Source organism: Equus asinus, unplaced genomic scaffold (assembly GCF_041296235.1).
Source record: "Equus asinus isolate D_3611 breed Donkey unplaced genomic scaffold, EquAss-T2T_v2 contig_4, whole genome shotgun sequence".
Classification (NCBI taxonomy): Eukaryota; Metazoa; Chordata; class Mammalia; order Perissodactyla; family Equidae; genus Equus; species Equus asinus.
This window is the reverse complement of record NW_027225071.1, coordinates 802,707-821,518: the sequence shown is the minus strand read 5'-3', so window position 1 is coordinate 821,518 and position 18,812 is coordinate 802,707. Positions and strand designations below refer to the sequence as shown.

General features: G+C 40.3%; 1 protein-coding gene and 1 long non-coding RNA gene across 3 annotated transcripts in view; one reads left to right on the top strand and one right to left on the bottom strand.

Annotated features, from left to right (window-relative positions):
* Nucleotides 1-1,148, bottom strand: part of LOC139043869 (centromere-associated protein E-like) — a 79,528-nt gene extending 78,380 nt beyond the window's left edge. Inside the window, exon 1 of the mRNA XM_070503637.1 lies at nucleotides 1,086-1,148. Coding sequence (XP_070359738.1) covers nucleotides 1,086-1,141 — 56 coding nt within the window. The 5' untranslated portion in view covers nucleotides 1,142-1,148. The remainder of the gene's footprint in view (nucleotides 1-1,085) is intronic.
* Nucleotides 1,149-1,446: 298 nt separating this feature from the next.
* LOC139043860 (uncharacterized) lies at nucleotides 1,447-10,992 on the top strand. 2 transcript variants are annotated; one of them, XR_011500921.1, is made up of 4 exons: nucleotides 1,447-1,597; nucleotides 4,384-4,451; nucleotides 5,157-5,299; nucleotides 9,042-10,992. It is a non-coding gene; the product is annotated as an uncharacterized lncRNA (long non-coding RNA). The 2 variants fall into 2 exon arrangements; XR_011500920.1 differs by having other exon boundaries at nucleotides 4,366-4,451.
* The last annotated feature ends 7,820 nt before the right edge of the window (nucleotides 10,993-18,812 follow it).

The following is an 18,812-nucleotide window of genomic DNA, read 5'->3' as shown; positions in this document are numbered from 1 at the left end:
GATGGTAATGACCTATACTATAATTGGGAGAAATGTGGAAAGTCCACCTTTAAGGGGTCACCACTTTTCAATGGGGCTTCCCTGACCTCCTGCCCTCTCACCGGAGCGTCCCTGGGAAGGTCTTCACGCCCTTCCCCCACCCAGCACTGTATGCTGAAAAGATACATTCAAACGCAACTCCGATTATCCTTCTTGCTTAACATCTTTCAAAACCATCCGAAATCCTCAACACACGGCACGTGAGACTTCGATCATGTTTATTTCTCTCTTCAACCTTTGCTTCCTCTGACTTCCTATATACACCCTAACTCAAGACAAATCAACTATCTGAAGGTTCCCCCAAGAGAAGAGATTTAATCCCTCTGTGCCTGGAATACCCCGACTTCCGTTTCCATCAAGTAACGTAACTATTCTTTCTCCCTGAAAAGTGTCAGGACTTTCCTGACACCAGCCCTGTCCGTCTCCCACGCCGTCATCTCGCTGTGGGGCTAATGACCCCTCCGGCACACTCCCCACCTGCCCGTCACAGCACCTGTCACAGTGTCGTGATGGTTTTGTTCCGGAGCTGTCTTCTAACGCATTAGATAATGAGCTCCTAGACAAGAGGGAAGTCCTCGTCTTGATATTCCCCTTTATTTAACACAGTAACATTTAACACATATTTCTCAAATGCAAAAATGTGTTAGTATTCTGAGGGAGGGGCAGAGACTAGAGAAGCAAACAGACATCATTTCTTGCCCTTCCTGCTCTCTCTATAGGGTTCATGACCTCTGTGTCTCCTCCTCTAGAATGTAAGATCCACGGGGCAACGACGGTAGTGTCTACCCTGTACCAAAAGGAAAGAATTCCAAATGGGCGAATATCAGGCTCGCAGCGTCCTGAACGCTGAGCCAGCCGCCGCCGGAGCGAAGCCTGGGCGCAGCGAGCAGCCTGGGCCTCGCGCCCCGGGACACCGGGCGGCCGGGCCAGCGGCCAGCGCGCAGGGAGCCGGCTGCGCAGCGTCGAGAGAAGCCCCGGCCGGCCCGTCTCTCGCCCGGGCCGGGACCGCGCACCAAGGGCGAGCGGCCGAGCTGCCGACGGCCTACCTGCTGTTGAGCGGCCTCAGGCGCACGCACACGGCCACCGCCGCCTCCTCCGCCATCCCGCCGAGCGCCGGCCGGCTCGACGCCCGCACCGCCTTAAAGGTCAAAATTTCCGCGACGCCGCGTCTGATTGGGCGGCGGCCCCGTGGCGTCACGCGTCGTCCCCTGCGTCCCCGGACACTCGCCGCGGGGGAGGCGCGTTTCCAGCGTCTGGAGCAGAGGCGGCCACGGGGCGCGGAGGGCGGCTGTCCTGGCGGCAGTGGAGACGACGGCCGTCTGCTGGAAGCCTCTGGAGGGCGGGCAGCCGGTACGAACGCCGTCCGTCGCCCATCCTTGAAGACTTCGCAATCGGTGGAAAAACACGGCAGAGAAATTTTTTTCCACAATCAAAAGAGAATTACCACCTTTAAACAGTCATACTTTTTCCTGTTTTAATCTAAAAACCCTTAAAACGACAAGAGTTGAAAGTTACTACCCAGCCCAGAAACAAAAGAATCTTGTGCTCCTTAGAAACTGTGAGTTTTAGGTTTTTCCTCTTTCTTTTTGTTTGAACTCCTGTTCCCATTGGCTGTAAGTTCCTAAAAGGTTGACTTAGGAAAAGAATTATTGAAGAATGGAAAAACTCACTTAGTAATGAGCTCAAACTTTTTTTAGCGAAAGTGGAAAAGTGATTCTGAATTCTTTCCCAGAAATAGTGCTTGGTTTTCCTTTGTTTTAAATATGTATCCCAGTAAAGTATTAACATTTTCTTTAGGCAATTTCATTTCCTTTCAGTCCTTTTCTTAGTTGATTTAAGAAGCATCAAGAATTATCTCCTTTCTCTCACCAAAAACATGACCTGCAGTTGCTAATAATTGTTCGTTGTTTAGGAGTAGAAAACACTATTGATTTAATAAAACTATTTTGGAAGGTAATTCGGCAATATCAAAAATTGGAAGGCGCATGTACCCTTTATGCGAGCAATTCTGCTTTTAAGAATGTATACATATATTTGAATGACTGTGCAAGGACATGTATATCAGGCTATCAGTTGCGGCATTGTTGACAGTAGCAAATGACTGAAAACACATTAAATGCCAATAAATATGTTAAGTGGTTGACATTGTCAAGGAAAATAATCCATAATCAATCTATAAATGAAAATTTGGGTGAGTTTATTCTGAGCTTAAATCTGAGGATTATAACCCAGGGCCTTTCTTCCCAAAGGAAGAAAGGGCACCAAAGAAGTGGGGTGCACAGAGTGGTTATATACCCCCAGAGAGGATGTTTCACATAGGATTGAAATGTCCCTTTTACCGTAGTCGCGAGACTGCTCTGTCCGCACAGCGATTGATGGAAACAGCAGGTAGGTCTTCTGTCTCAGTGAACGCAGCAGGGTGGCAGTCTGTTGTCTCCAGCTGAGTGGTAACAGGTGAGCTGGGTGGTCAAAGGTGAGTGCAGCAATCAGTTCCTAGCCTAAGGAAAGATGCTTATCCCTAAGGAAATGCCAATGTGGGGGGAAGTTGCACCTTTATCTCGAGGGCCTTTGTTCTTGCCACAGGAAATGTCTAAGCAGATATGCAATGCGTGCTCAACAGCCACAGTCAGGCCCTTTTGGAAAAAACAAGGTCAGGCCGAATTAGGTTTATACCAAATGGCTTGCTCATATACTCCAATATATCCTATTGCTTGCCATTTTTATTTGTCAAACACAAGCTGGGAATGTAGTCTCGCTTTCTGGTTGGAAAGAGGAGAGTGGATTTTGGTGGACTGCCATCAGCCTCTGCAACACTCTGACTACCTTAGATTTTCTCTGTAACCTAGGTTGCTTTTCCCTTCCTCTCATACATCTGTATTCTATTTGACACTCATCCATACTCAATTTTAGCAAGTTTCTTTTTTTATGAAGATGTCATAGACTTATTGAAGCTGAAAGGAACCTTAGAAATATTCTCATACAATTTTCTCATTTTGTGGATGGGACAATGGTGAATTACAAGATAAATGATTTTCTAGTGTGGCATAGCTTATAAATGGTGGAGTTGGACTGACCCAAGCCAGTACAGTTTCCATCTGCCACTGAACTCCTGTGTAACCATGACTAAAAGGAAAGGGACACTATGTCTGTAATCATTGCAGATAATTGTTGCAAGATTAAAGACTTGTGCTTTTGAAATTAAACACTGTTTATCTATTAAACAAAAATTACTCCTGTTGAAGGGGATGGAATGATATAAATATACATTGCAATTAATTTTATATGAAATTCATAAAGTAAGTGAGCACAGGTAAGTATTTCAAATTCATGTATATTTGTAATACCAGGAGCTCTCTGACCCCTAAAATTTGCACCATAATCAAGAACTGCCAAACACTATGTGAGGCCATGCCTCCCTCTGGAAGGACCACGGTGCCCTCTGCAGCTTTAGCAGAAATGAATACAGTTTGGGGGAAAAAATAATGAGAACACCAACATGCAAGTATGTGCAATTAACATGCCTCAGAAATTCACTTTACCTTCTTGAATTGAATGAAGATATTTATGTAAAGATCATATTTTAAGCAAAGTATACTACAGCCTGTATAGCAGGTACCTATTTATATAAAAAGATATGCAATACAGAAAAAGATACATATAGGTCCATATCTACAGATTAATTTGAGGGTAACACTCTAGGAAATGGCACAGTTGCCTTTGGCGAGACAAACTGGCACTCAGGGATCAGATGTGGGAATATTTACTTTTCACTGTGCTTCTTGTACTACTTAAATTTTTTATCATATGCATGTATTAATCTTTCAGGCAAGAAAAAAGTTAATCAACAAAAATTTTAATTACCACTTAGAGCAATAGCTTGCATCCAAATTTCAAGCCTCCCTCTCCAGAAGTTCCATAACTGAAGTTCTTTAATCTGTTCAAAACAAGACAACAGGCCCAAAATGGAGTCACTTATACTAAGCCCCACGTCATCAAACCAAGACTTAACTTAATTACAGGTTCAGCTTTCCCAGAGAAGGAACTTTACACCAGTCAACCAGGAATCACCCCACCAGCACTAGTTAGGTAATCTGCCTGATAGGCCCCTTCCATCCTCTAAAGGAAAGTGACTTTTCAATAACTAATTTGCTTGCCTAGTATAACTTCCTTGTCCCCACTCCCTTCAGCCTATAAAGGTTTTTCATCTTGTACAGCCCCTCGGGGCTCCTTTCTATGTGCTACATTGGATGCTGCCCAATTCAAATTGATTTTTGCTCAAATAAACTCTTAAAATTTTTAAGTATCCCTAAGTTTGTCTTTTAACAGTTCTGTACCTGTTGACAGTCCTGGTGTTAAATGAGGGAACTGAGGGAGACCCTGAAGGTGCCTGCCCCCGAGAAATGAGCAACCAGGTGGGTGTGTGTGGAGCCCCTTGAGCTCACTGCTTTCTCGCTGCCTCTGGAGGTGGTTATTAAGTCCTTCTGGGATCCTAGCTCTGCAGCTCTTGCATTATGAGTTTTCAAACTTTATTTGAACATTTCTTTTTCCAGACTGGGTCTGGAAACTGACGGGAGTCAGATTGGGTCCGACTTACAAGCTGGGCGGTACAGGGGCGGGGGAGGGGGTGGCTGGCCCTGTTGTCCAGTGGTTGGGTTCACGCCTCCGCTTTGGCAGCCCAGGGTTTCTCGGTTCTGATCCTGGGCACGGCGGTGGCACTGCTGGTAGGGCCATGCTGAGGTGGCGTCCCACATGCCACAGCTGGAGGGACCTGCAGCTGAAGGTATACAAGTATGTACCGGGGGGCTTTGGGAAGAAAAAGGGAAAATAAAATCTAAAAAAAAAAAAAACCTGGGCTGGGTCTGGGTCTGGACTGGACGTGACTTAAGCTGGACTGGGTCCAGCGTGAGGCCTTGAGTGGATAAAATTTTCTTTCAAGGATGGGCAAGTAAGTTAACCTTGCCAAAGACAGTCTTGAATTATAGTGGCCATGGTGGAGAACTTTTAACCTAGCTAAGATTATCCATTTAGAAGATGCCCTGGTGAAAAAGGGGTCTCAGACAAACACAAAACACGAAGAGGGAAAATTATTTTTCCTCCTCTACTGTGTCTGGTACCAGGATGAGGCCTGCTGGGACACCCCACTCGCTCCAGAGCCTGCAGACAGGATCCAGGAAAACTGGTAGAAGCTGCCAAAGGGTGAGAATTCTTACCAAAGTCACCCTCCAGATCTCTATCTGTGGTGCCTGGTTGAGAGAGGAAGGTAAAATTTCACATTATTCCTTCTATTCCAAACTCAGATTGGCAGGACAAAACATTTGTAAGAATTAGATCTTGACTGAAAGTATGAATCTGCTTTCAGGTACCCATTGGTTGTTGATCCTTTCCCTCCCAGGGATAACTATTGCCTTATTGTTTGTCTCCTTTAGTGGCCAGAGAAATTGGCCTGGCAATCATCGGGTTGTGGACCCCTACAATAAGGCAAGACAGAAATGTAGGTTGCACTCCATCTGCAGCTAGATATGGCTGGATAGAAATATGGGTTGCACCCCATCTGCAGCTAGATATGGCTGGACAGAAATGTGGGTTGCACCCCATCTGCAGCTGGACATGGCTGGACAGAAATGTGGGTTGCACTCCACTTGCAGCTGGGATTCTACCCACTGTTGCCAGCTCTCAGGGGAATTATTTCTTTCTTGCTTTGATTATCTTGGAGAGTGGCTCTGGATCCTGAGAAGGTAGTATCTTTTTTTCCTCTTTGAGGACACCTCTTGTGTCCATGGAGTTGTTCAGTACTGCCAGGAATATTTACTATTTGCCCTGGCTGAAATCTGACAAGATATTCAAAAGGATTTTTTTAAGTATCTCTATGGTCAAAAGTTGGCCCAATAAGAAGCTGATATTTAGAGCCTGATAGAAAACAATTTTTTTAGGCCTTCTCCCCTAAGCTAGAATGAAACTATATACCCAGAGGGAAAGAAGAACATTCTGAAATCTTTGTGGAAGAATTTACTAAAATATTCCAAAGACACACAGCTCTAACTCTAGAACATAGGGATCTTTTGTTTTCCATCTTAGTTGATGATCTTCTCCCTGATATAAAGAAGCAAACTGAGGATAATGTGCTTGGTAGATGGGGTCCCTCCTTGATATTAATCTGGTTGCAATCCCATTCTCTGAGAAATTAAAAACAACCATACTTGTCTTACAAATTGAGTCTTTACAAGAACAGAAATGTGGATCTAGAAACAATTCAAAGCCCATCTCTCTTTTTTACCAATCCAAAACTCCGATATTCATCTCAGAAGGCTTGCAGATATTCTAAAGGATCTGGGCTTCAGAAACAAAAGTCCTTCTAAGTGGAACTTGTATTCTTTCTCTGTGCCTTTTGAAATGTAAATATTCTACCTGGTCTTCTCTAGGAACCAAGGTCATTCATATCAGAAGAAAGAAAAAGAAAAGGCAATTTTGAAAACTAGGCTTATTGAAAATCTCTTCCACAAATAATAGTAAAAAGCTTTAGCCATCTGAGCAGTTAATTTACTCCCTCTGCCAGAAACACAACTTGGATGAAACTGATTTTTTTATAAACTAGTGAGTCTTGCATTACCATACCTGTCTCTCAGCTAAAATTTTAAAATAAAAGCTAGGAGATCTTTGTTTGATCTGTTTGCGTGTTTATGTTTGTCTATGTATGTATGTTATAAATCTGTATTTTTTTCTACCTCCAGATGGTATTAATGAGGGTTTTAGGCTGGTTAATTTTAAAACTGAAGATGAGAAGCAGGCTCCGAGGAGCAGGAGTGGAGTTTGCTTGCCCTTTGTTGGGAAACATTTACATTTGTAAGGGAAACCTCCATCTGTAAAGATGCCTCCTCTCTGTGTCAGGAAGAAGGCAGGATGGCCTTATCTCTGGGAACTCTTAATGGGGAAGGCAAGGACTTAAGTTGGTTACTGTTTGGCAACCTCATGTAACTGATTTAGGGTGGTGGCTTCTGGCCTTTACTGAATCCGATTTGATTCTTATCTAAAAGTTGTGGGACCACCCAATGGCCAGACCCCACCTGCACTGATAACATTTTAACTTTTTTACATGTTCTTTCCTTTGTCTTGTAAAGAGATGGCTCACATACCTATGCCTTAAATTTAGCCTTACTCTCCACCCATGTTTGTAGCAGAAGTGGCAGCAGCAGCTCCTCTTGCCCATGGGTCCTGTCCCCACACAGCAGCTCTGACTGCCCATGGATCCTGTCCCCATGCTATTCCACACTATTCTCTAAATAAAAGAACACTACTGCCAGACCTTGAGAATCCAAGAAATCTTTCTTTCGACTCCTCGGCTCACCAACCCCGCATCGGTATTGCCAAAATTAATTTGTAAAGAGCTCTATTTAGTTGGCTTAAAGGCAAACAAGAGTTTATATAAATCAAGTGTACTCTCAAAAATATAGAAACTAACCCAAATGTTTTTCAATTTCATGTGATCTAGAATAATCTTCAGTAAATAAAAGCTAGTTTAAGTTTTTTGGTTTAATTAAAACAGGCATTTCTTGAGAGTTATCAGCATTAAATATAAAACTTTTATTCTACCTAGGTTTAGCAAAAGTCAAATAAGCTCATGTGCTCTCTGTTACAGAATTTGTCAGCAAGAAAGATAACTTAAGATGATGATTAGCTGTGTAATATCTTGTGAAGTTTTAATGACTAATCTAAGCATAATTTTTAGGAAGCAAATGAATTAAATAAATGTAATAAGATAAAAGTTTATAAGTGAACTTTTCAACAATAATTATTCTTTATAGTATATCTATTTAAAAATAGTTTCCAAAATCTTTTTTGGTAACTTGAAACCTTAAAGTTATACTGAAATATGTTAAATAATGGGTATTAATTGAACGTCTAGATCATTTCCAAATGAAATAAAATACTGAAACATTAATTACTGAACATAGGTTTATCCACTTTTGGCTTCCTTTTACAAAGTAACTAAAGATATTGTGGTCTATTAGCAAGGAATGTGTCACAATGTTTTGTGCCACATTGAAAAATTCATTGTGAGGAAGATAAACTTCCAGAAATTATGAAATGTGTTTACAAATTTGCCGACTCACAGAATGCTTGTGTAATAGTCCACAATTGCTTACTTCTAAGTTATCACTAGGAATAAAGGATTCTAAGGGCCAAGAATTCTAATAAATACATTTAATTAAAACTATTTAGAAATAACAAGAGTGGAAGAAAACAATGCATATGAAAAGTAGGTAAGGAAAGCAAAATGACTGATTGTTCCAGAACGAGAAAGAGGAAACAGCATAGGATAAAATCTGAATGGATATCAAAAGCTATAGGTTTGTAGAAAAAGGAATCTTGGGAAAGAAATTTTATGTGTTCGGCATGGATTTATTTAAGTTTTTTAACAATGAATTTTAATATCAAAAGTGCACTGGTGCAAAACTAGAATTTGGTTTCACTCTGTTAAGAGAACAAAGTTTTCTTAGACTATGGTCTGCCCTTGATAAGAGGTTGTGAAAGTTTTTGTTTTTTGGGTTTTTTTTGTTTGTTTGTTTTACCTTTTGGTTAAATCTAACTGGAAATCTTGAAAGCAAAGATTTTGTGTCTTACCAAAATGATTTACTGTGCTTCACATTGTCTTTATTAGGTTTTTGATTACTTAAGAAAACCCAATCTTCTCAATATTAAAAAAGCTAAGTTTTGTTTACAACTATGTAACCTTCTGTATTAGACTTTAAATTTTTCTATTGTCACTTTGGTGAAATGGATAATGAAGTGTTATTTCATAATGGTTTGTGATCCCAAGTCAATGGTTCAAACTTTTAGATGTTTTGACAACTTCCCCAAATCAGACTCTAAGTGGAATCTTTTTGAATGCAACATAACTTTGAAATTTCTCAGATGGCCCCTGGAAAAATCTCAAAAGATTTGTCTTTCACTTTGTAAAAGAGAGATATTAAACTAATAGGCTTATTTGGTATGTTAAATTACAGCAGAAGAGGGGCTGGCCCCATGGCCGAGTGGTTAAGTTCGCGCACTCTGCTGCAGGCAGCCCAGTGTTTCGTTGGTTCGAATCCTGGGCGCGGACATGGCACTGCTCATCAGACCACGCTGAGGCAGTGTCCCACATGCCACAACTAGAAGAACCCACAACGAAGAATATACAACTATGTACCGGGGGGCTTTGGGGAGAAAAAGGAAATAATAAAATCTTTAAAAAAAAAAAATTACAGCAGAAGCATTGTCAAATAACAGATGATAAACACTCTTAGATTATATTCGTATGACACATGTTATTAATATGTGTTCTAGAAGCCATATGAAATTCCTAAAAATCTGATATGTCCTGGTATAATGTTATCAGTTGTAATTCCACTAATTGTCTTAAAATGTCGTAGGTCACAGACATAACAAAATTTCCTTGTCAATTCCATTATAATGAACTCTGATCAGATCTTTAACCATGGGGATTTTTAAGTCTTTTGTCATTTCCAAACAGATATTATTTTACTCTAATGCTTTTGCAAAAGGAAGATTCATGGAAAGGACCCTACCAAGTACTCTTGGACCATGACTCTGCTGCCAAATTACAAAGTGTCAAAACTTGGGTGCACATTTCACAACCGAAGAAAGCTCCACCTGACATCTGGTCCTGTGCAAATGCTGGAGACATCGAAATCAAACTAAGTAGGAAGAGCAGTGGCCAACATCGAGGTAGATGCTTCCTCCCAAGATGTCAGATCGAGAACGTCTCTTTCCAGTCCTCCTCCCCTCTCTGACCTTCCTTTTCCTAATTTTTACACCATGAATGTCTTTATTTTTGTTGTTGCGGTTGTTCACATTTTGTCTTGCTCTGGCCTGGAAAAATAATATCATTGTTCACACATCTCAGGCCACTGCAGAGGAGGGTACTCCCACCTCAACATGGCTGTTGGATTTGCCACAGTGGTGTTGACCCTGCCCTCACAAACTTCTCCCTGATTTCCAATGCCTCCATTTCTCGGGACAATCTGACTCCTTTCTCTATCATGCCAGACTCTCCAAACCTGGGGGTCCATTTCCCCGCTTCTGGTTAACAGCTCCAAACCCAGGGGACCTTGCTTCTAGGCTCTGTACAAAGAAAGGGACACAAGATAAAGGCAACCAGAATAAAACCACCCATGCAGTCTACAGTCCCTTAAGTTTTACTCACCTCCATGGCTGTCAACTTTCCAGTCCTGAGCCACAGACAAAAATTGGAATTGCCAGGAGGCATCCATGATTTAAAAAGTTCACTTCCTTCAGCAGATCTCTACTCCCCTGGCTAGGAGTAAGTGCAAATGAGGCTATGTTCAGGAAGCTCTCCTTAACTCTTGAAGATATTGCAATCCAGTCTAAATTAGATGATGCTTGATTCAAATCAATTTTTGCACAAATAAACTAAAAAATGTTAATGTGCCTCAGTTTATCTTTTAACAAATATCTTTGCCTTCCCTGACCACTCAATTTAAATTAAAGTATAGCTTCCTGAACTCTGTATTATCTCATTAGATACAGCATAGTATCTTCGCAATTTAGCTATGAAAAATTTGTCTATATTAGCCCACAGCTGATTAACCAAAACAAAACAAACGACACAGAAACAAACTCTTAGAAGCAGACAACAGATTAGTGATTATCAGAGGGGAAGGATGTGGGGGCAAAATGGGCAAAGGGGGTCAATTATATGGTGATGAATGGAAACTACACTTTTGGTGGTGAGCACGCTGTAGTATATACAGATGTGAAATTATTATGTTGTACACCTGAAACCTATACAATGTTATAAACCAATGTTATCGCAATAAAAAAGAATAAAAGTGGTGAGAGTGGGCATCCTTGTCTTGTTCCTTTTCTTAAAAGGATATCTTTCAGTTTTCACCATTGGGTATGATGTTAGCTGTGGGTTTGTCATATATGGTCTTTATTATGTTGAGGTACTTCCTTCTGTACCCATTTTATTCAGAATTTTTTTTTATCATAAATGGATGCTGAATCTTGTCAAATGTTTTCTCTGCATCTGTTGAGATGATCAAGGACTTTTATCCCTTAATTTATTAATGTGGTCTTTCATGTTGATTGATCTGCAGATTTTGAACCATCCCTGCATTCCTGGAATAAATCCCACTTGATTGAGCTGTATGATCCTTTTAATGTATTGTTGTATTCAGTTTGCTAATATTTTGGTAAGAATTTTTGCATGTATGTTCATCAGAGATACTGGCCTGTAATATTCTTTTTTGGTGGTGTCCCTGTCTGGTTTTGGTTTCAGGGTAATGTTGGCCTTTAAAATGAGTTAGGAAGCATTCCCTCCTCCTCAATTTTTTGGAAGAGTTTGAGAAGGATAAGCATTAAATCTTCCATGAATGTTTGGTAGAATTTACCAGTGAAGCCATCTGGTCCTGGACTTTTATTTTTTGTGAAGTTTTTCATTACCGTTTCAGTTTCCTTACTGGTGTTCTGTTTATTCAGATTTTCTATTTTTTTCATAGTTCAGTCACAGAAGGTTGTATGGTCTAAGAATTTATCCATTTCTTCTAGATTTTCTAATTTGTTGGTGTATAGCCGTTTGTAGTAGTCTCTTATGATCACTTCTATTTCTGTGGTATCAGTTACGGCTTCTCTTATTTCTGTTTTTATGTATTTGAGTCTTCTTTTCTTCTTAGTGAGTCTAGCTAAAAGTTTGTCAGTTTAGTTTATATTTTCAGAGAACCAACTCTTAATTTCACTGATTTTTTTAGTCTCTATTTCGTTTATTTCCCCTGTGATTGTTATTATTTCCTTCCTTCTGCTGATTTTGGACTTGACTTGTTCTTCTTTTTCTACTTCCTTTAGGTGTAAGGTTAGACTGTTTATTTGAGATTTTTCTTGTTTCTTGAGGTAGGTCCCTTTTTGCTGTAACCTACCCTCTTAGTACTGCTTTTGCTGCATCCCATAAATTTGGTATGTCTTATTTTCATTTTCACTTGTCTCTCTGTATTTTTTTATTTCTCCTTTGATTTCATCATTGACCTAATAGTTGTTCAGTAGGATGTTTGGTCTCCACATTTTTGTGATTTTTTTCAGTTTTCTTCTTGTAGTTGATTTCTAGTTTCATACTGTTGTGGTCAGAAAAACTGTGGCTTGGTATTATTTCAATCTTTTAAAATTTATTGAGACTTGTTTTGTCTCCCAACATATGTTTTATCCTTGAGAATTTTCCATGTGCACTTGAGAAGGATGCATATTCTGTTCCTTTTGGATGCAATGTTCTGTATATATTTATTAAGTCTATCTGGTCCAATGTGTCATTTAAGGCCAATGTTTCCTTGTTGACTCGCTACCTGGATGACCTATCCATTGATGCTAGTGGGGTATTAAAGAACCCTACTATTATATTGCTTTCAATTTCTCCCTTTAGTTCTGTCAATAGTTGTTTTATATATTTTGGTGCTCTCCCATTGAGTGCATAAATATTAATTAACGTTATATCTTCTTGAAGGAGTCTCCTTTATCACTATGTAATGTCCATCTTTGTCTCTTGTTACCTTTTTTAGCTTCAAGTCTATTTTGTCTGAAATAAGTATGGCTACACCTGCTTTCTTTTGGTTGCAATTTGCCTGGAGTATCTTCTTCCATTCCTTCATTTTGAGTTTATGCTTGTCTTTAGAGCTGAGATGGGTCTCCTGGAGGCAGCATATTGTTGGGTCTTGTTTTTTAATCCATCTAGCCACTCTTTGCCTTTTGATTGTGAATTCAATCTATTTACATTTAGGGTGATTATTGTTATATGAGGACTTACTACTGCTATTTTATCTTTTGTGTTCTGGTTGTTCTATATTTCCATTGTTTCTTTTCCCTTATGTTTCTGCTTGCCATTTTAGTTTGGTGGTTTTTTTGTGATGTGTTTCTCAGTTTCTCCTTTTGTTTGTATTTGTGTTTCTGCTCTAGATTTTTGTTTTGTGGTTACCATGAGGTTGTATACAATGTCTCAGAGATAAAATAGTCTTTTATCTGTTGATAACATCATATCTTGATTTGCCTATACAGGTTTTCCTCCTCCCCTTTTATGTTTTTGTTGTCTCAAATTATCTCTTTTTATGTTGTGAGTTCATTACCATATTGAAGTAGCTTTAGTTATTTTTAATGGTTTTTTCTCCTTTAACTTTTATGCTACATTAAGTGTTTAACACCCTATTCTGTAATAGCTTTGAAATTACCTGGTTCTCTCTATTTATCACCTTACTCAAAGTTTTACCTTTGCCTTTTCATTTCTGGTAGTAAAGCTCCTTTCAACAGTTCTTGTAAGGCAGGTCTAGTGGTGGTGAACTCTTTCAGCTTTCATTTGTCTGGGAAAGTCTTTATTTCTTCTTTATACCTGAAGGATAATTTTTCTGGATAGAGTATTCTTAGCTGACAGTTTTTATCTTTCAATATTTTGAATATATTGTTCCACTCTTTCTTGGCCTGTAGAGTTTCTGCTGAGAAATCTGATAGCCTAATGGGGGTTCCTCTGTAGGTTACTGTCTTTTCCTTGGCTGTCTTTAAAATTCTTTCTTTGTCCCTGTCTTTTGATAGTTTTAATATAACATGTCTTGGAGACAGTCCTTTTGTGTTGAGATATTTAAGTGTTCTATTAGCTTCACATACTTATATATCCAGTTCTTTCCCTAGGTTTGGGAAGTTCTCAGCTATTACTTCTTTTTTTTTTTCAAAGGTTTTACTTTTTTTCCTTTTTCTCTCCAAAGCCACGTGGTACACAGTTGTGTATTTCTAGTTGTAGGTCCTTCCAGCTGTGGCATGTGGGATGTCGCCCCAGCGTGGCCCAATGTGTGGCACAATGTCCGTGCCCAGGATCCGAACCAGCAAAACCCCAGGTTGCTGAAGCAGAGTGCGTGAACACAACCACTCAGCCATGGGGCTGGCCCTTCAGCTATTATTTCTTTAAGTAGGCTTTCTGCTCCCTTCTCCCTCTCTTCTCCTTCTGGGATACCCCTTATCCTTATGTTGCTTTTTCTAATAGAGTTGGATATTTCTCATAGAATTTCTTCACTTTTAAAAAATCTTAGTTCTCTCTCCTCTTCTACCTGCATCATTTCTAAGTTCTATTTTCAACGTCTCTAATTTTCCCTTCCACATGGTCTGCTCTATTTCCAGTGTTGTCTACTGTCTTTTTCATCTCATTTTTTGAGTTCTTCCACTCCAGAATTTCTGCTTGGTTCTTTTTTAGAATTTCAATCTCTTTGATGAAGTACTCCTTCTGTTTATTAATTTTATTTCTGAGTTCATTGAACTGTCTTTCTGAGTTTTCTTCTAGTTCACTGAGTTTCTTTATGACAGCTATTCAGAATTCTCTGTTGGTTAAATTACAATCTTCCATAACTTCAAGTTTGCTTTCTGGAGAATTGTCATTTTCTTTTTGTAATAACATGTCACCATAATTTTTCATGGTGCTTGAGGAGTTTTTCCTCTGCTGGTGCATTTGTAATAGTGAGTATCTTGCTTATTCAGGTAATGCTTTGTTCACTTTGATTCTGAGCTGCTTCTGGTTGTATTTGAGAACCGGTACTTTCACCCTCCACTGCCTCTGTTAGCAGTGTCCTTGGTGCCCTTGTTGTGCTGCTTGTGCCTCCGATGTTGCTGGTGGCTTGCTGCTGCTGGTGTCTTAGCAGTAGCAGGCATCACCACCAAGGTCCAGGCTGGCGTGTCCCTCTGCTGCTTCCAGTGTTACCTGGTTTGTGGGTTCTCCCCTGCAATGGGGGCAGGGAGAGAATGAGGCAGGAGCTGGGGACATGGGCACTTCTGCCACATCTGAAGTTGTTGGGTCCAGAGGTGCTACTGCCACAGGTGAGGGGCCAGGGTTCAGGCACTGCTCTAGCTGGAGGGGACTGGAGTCACAGGCTCCACTGCCATTTCTACCTGGCTCTTTGCAGATTCATGTGCCACTGTGACTAGGGGGGCTGGAGTCACTTGTGCTGCCTCTACTGCTGTTCCTGGGTTTTCTAGGGGTGCTGGCACCACCACTACTGGGGGTTCTGGGTTTGCAGGCATCATCGCCACTTCAAGTGGGCTGGGGTCACAGGTGCCACCACCAAGGGTAGGTCTATTTTCTAACTCAGTCCTCCTCTCCAAAGGAAACTATGTGTATTCTATGTATCTTTCCAGAAATTACATCAATACAAATTTATTGAGTGATTGAATAAGCAAAATTTTTAATTGAATGTTTACCATACCCCAAGAGTCTTTCTAAGTGCATGGAATAAGGAGTAAACAAAAACTATGTCTTTAACCTCATACAGGTGACACTCTAGTGGGAGGAGACAGATAATATATACACAAATAAATACATAGATATTATGTCTGAAAGTTATAATTTTTAAAAGAAAAAGAAGAGTAAAAAAACAGAAGTGGCAGACAAGAGAGTTGCTATTTTGTACTGAGTTCTGAGAAGGTGACATCTGAGTAGATACCAGAATTAAATGGAAGAAAAAAATTATGGCTATCTCAGGTAAGGGCCTAACAGGCAGAGAATAGCCAGTGCAAATCCTTTAATTAAGAGGGAGCCTGTCGGGCCAGCCCTGATGGCCTAGTGGTTAAAGTTCAGCATGCTCCACTTCAGCAGCCTGGGTTCGGTTCCTAGGTGTGGAACCACACCAGTCATCTGTCAGTGGCCATGTTTGGCGGTGGCTCATATAAAAAAAGAGGAAGATTGGCAACAGATGTTAGTTCAGGGTGAATCTTCCTCAGCAAAAAGAGAAGGAGACTGACTAGTATTCAAGAAAGTGCCAAGAGACCTGATGTGGCTGGAGTGGAGAGAACAAAAGGGAGAGTGGAGGTAAGGCCAGGGGGTAACAAGAGGCAGGGTTATGGTGAGGCTCGGGCGACAGTGAGACTGTGGGTTTATTCTGAGAAAAATTGGGATGGGTGGTCCTGGGCATCTTGAGAGAGGATTAACATGACCTAACTTTCATTGTTAAAGGATCATTCAAACTGGTGTGGTGAGAATAGACTGGCAGTGGGGGTGGGCAAAGATGGAAACATGGAGGTGAGTTCAGAGAGAGATGATGCTGTTTGAGATCAGATGGATAGCAGAAGTTGTGATAACTGGTCATATTCTGGAATATTCTCAAGGTAGCCACAACAGAATTCTCAGGTGCTTTGAAGGTGAACTTGGAGAGAAAGAAGTTAAGCAACAGGACTCCATCGTTTGTGGCCTGGGTAACCAGAAGGTTGGACTTGCCATCAATTAAGATGTAGAGAACTGTGGATTGAGCAGGGGAAAACTGTGGATTTGAGGGGAAGATCATGAATTTAGTATCAGACATTTTTAGTTCGCAGTATCTATTAGGTATCCAAGAAGGGAGAAATTAAGACCTGTTTGCTGATGTGACTGGTTTAATTGAACAGGGGAAATGATGATGCAAGAGAGAGAAGAGTATGCAGGAAGGGGTAGGATCCAGTGCACCGGTGGGGAGACTGTCAGAGTGGAAGACGGCTGTTCAACTTATTGCAAGCTAGAAGATGAGGGAAATGGGCACAGACAAGTGGGTGGGTAGACAGGCTGACAGGAGTCAGTGCAAAGTTTCTTCTGGCTGCTTCTACTTTCATAGTGAAATAGAAAGGAAAATCTTGTTGGAAGGAATTAGTGAATCCATTTTCACTCCCTTGCTTAAAATCTTCCATAGGCTTCCCTTCACCAATAGAATAACATACAAACATTTCATCATGGCCCACAAGGCCCCACAGGACCTGGCGCCATCTACCTCTCTCCACTGCCCAAAATGTTCCAGCTATGGGGGCCTTCTTCCTTCAGTGCCTCAGACACATGGCAAACTTACAAGCTTGGGTTCTTTGACTTACTTGTCCCTCTGTCTGGTAAGCCCTCTCTCCCACCTGCTAAGTTTGGCTAATTCTTATCATATAGGTCTCACCTCAAAGGTCCCCTCCCTCAGCCTTTCTTGAATACCCCATCTAAAGTGGCCTCTCTTCTCATCATGTTATTTTACTTACATGTTTATTCTGTATTGTCTGCTTCTTCCCACAAGAATGTGTTTCATAAGAAACTATCACCCTCACCCCACCTCCACCTTATCACTCTCTCTCTCCTCTGATCTGGCTTTTCCTCTTCTCACCACCACCTGATAGAGACAGAGATAGAGATAGGACTAGAGAGAGAGATTTGTGCACTATCCATCGCCCTCAGAGAATCATAGTTCTATGAGAGCAGGTGTTTTCTATTCTATTGACCAAGTGCCTCCTGAGCCTAAAATCACATCTGGCACATAGTACGTGCTCATTAAATATTTCTTGATGAACATAATTGGAAAATTAAGTGAAAAAACATATGTAGAGCATATAACAGAGTGCCTGGCACATAGTAAATCTTCAGTAAACGTGAGTGGCTACAATGACAACATAGACAACCATGTCAACAACCATGAGCACAGTTGTGGAAGGCTGATCCTCCTCTGTGCTCTTGAACAGATTCCTTTCGGGTCATCAGAGACTTTCTTTCATTAACTGCACATCCCTTCCTCCTCTTCTCAGGCTGCTTCCTTTCAGCTAAGTATGTGCAAAGTTTTCCCACTATTTTTAAAAAACCAGTTAAAACACACTTTTTTTAACCTTATATTCTATTAGACATAGCCAAATATTTTCACAGTTTAGCAACTAAAATTGTAGTCCATACTAGCTCACAGTTTGTTAACCAAAACACTTCTTGAACAAGCAAACTCGTTTATATTTATTGTTTTTTTCTATTAACTAGTTTCTTTAAGTTGAATGAAACTACTTAATATTTGCATAGTTAAAATATTAATCATTATAAAATAGTATACTGTAGTCCCTCCTTATCTGCAGGGGACACATTCCAATACCTCCAGTGGATGCCTGAAATCACGGATGGTACCAAACCCTAAATATACTATGATTTTTCCCATACATACATACCTATGATAAAGTTTAATTTACAAGTTAGGCACAGTAAGAAATTAACAACAATAATTAATAATAAAATAGAATAATGATAACAACATATTGTAATGAAAGTTACTATTGACCTTAGCAACCTCAGCATATGACTTTTTTTCTTATTAAGTAAAGAACTTTCACCTTTCCACTTAAAGGAAACAATTTATGGCTTCTCTTTGGCATTTCCAAATTGCCAGCATCATTACTCTTGCACTTTTTTGCTATTATTAAGCAAAATAAGGGTTACTTGAACACAAGCACTGCAATACTGACAGCTGATCTGATAACCAAGATTGCTAATGTGACTAGTGGGCAGGTGGTGGGTACAGTGTGGACCCACTAGACAAAGGGATGGCTCATTTTCGGGGGGAGGGACAGAGCAGGATGGCGTGAGATTTCATCACAACACTCAGCATGGCATACAATTTAAGACTCATTAATTGTTTATTTCTGGAATTTTCCATTTAATATTTTCAGATCGTGAGAGACCTTAAGTAACTGAAATCACAGACAGCAAAACCACGGATAAGGGGAGACTGCTATACAATAAAAGATTGATCCATTATCAAACTCTCCAAAGTAACTAGGCATATTATGTGTATCTTTCCAGAAATCATGTATGCTTATCAAGACATATAAATGTCCTTTGAAAATATCAAATACGACCCTACCGTGCATACAATTCTGCACCTTGGGTTTCTTTCAGCTAATAAAACATCTGGGATGCTTTTCTAAAGTACACATAGGAGCTATATCACTCTTTTTACTGGCTACGTAGTGTTTCATTGTATTGATAA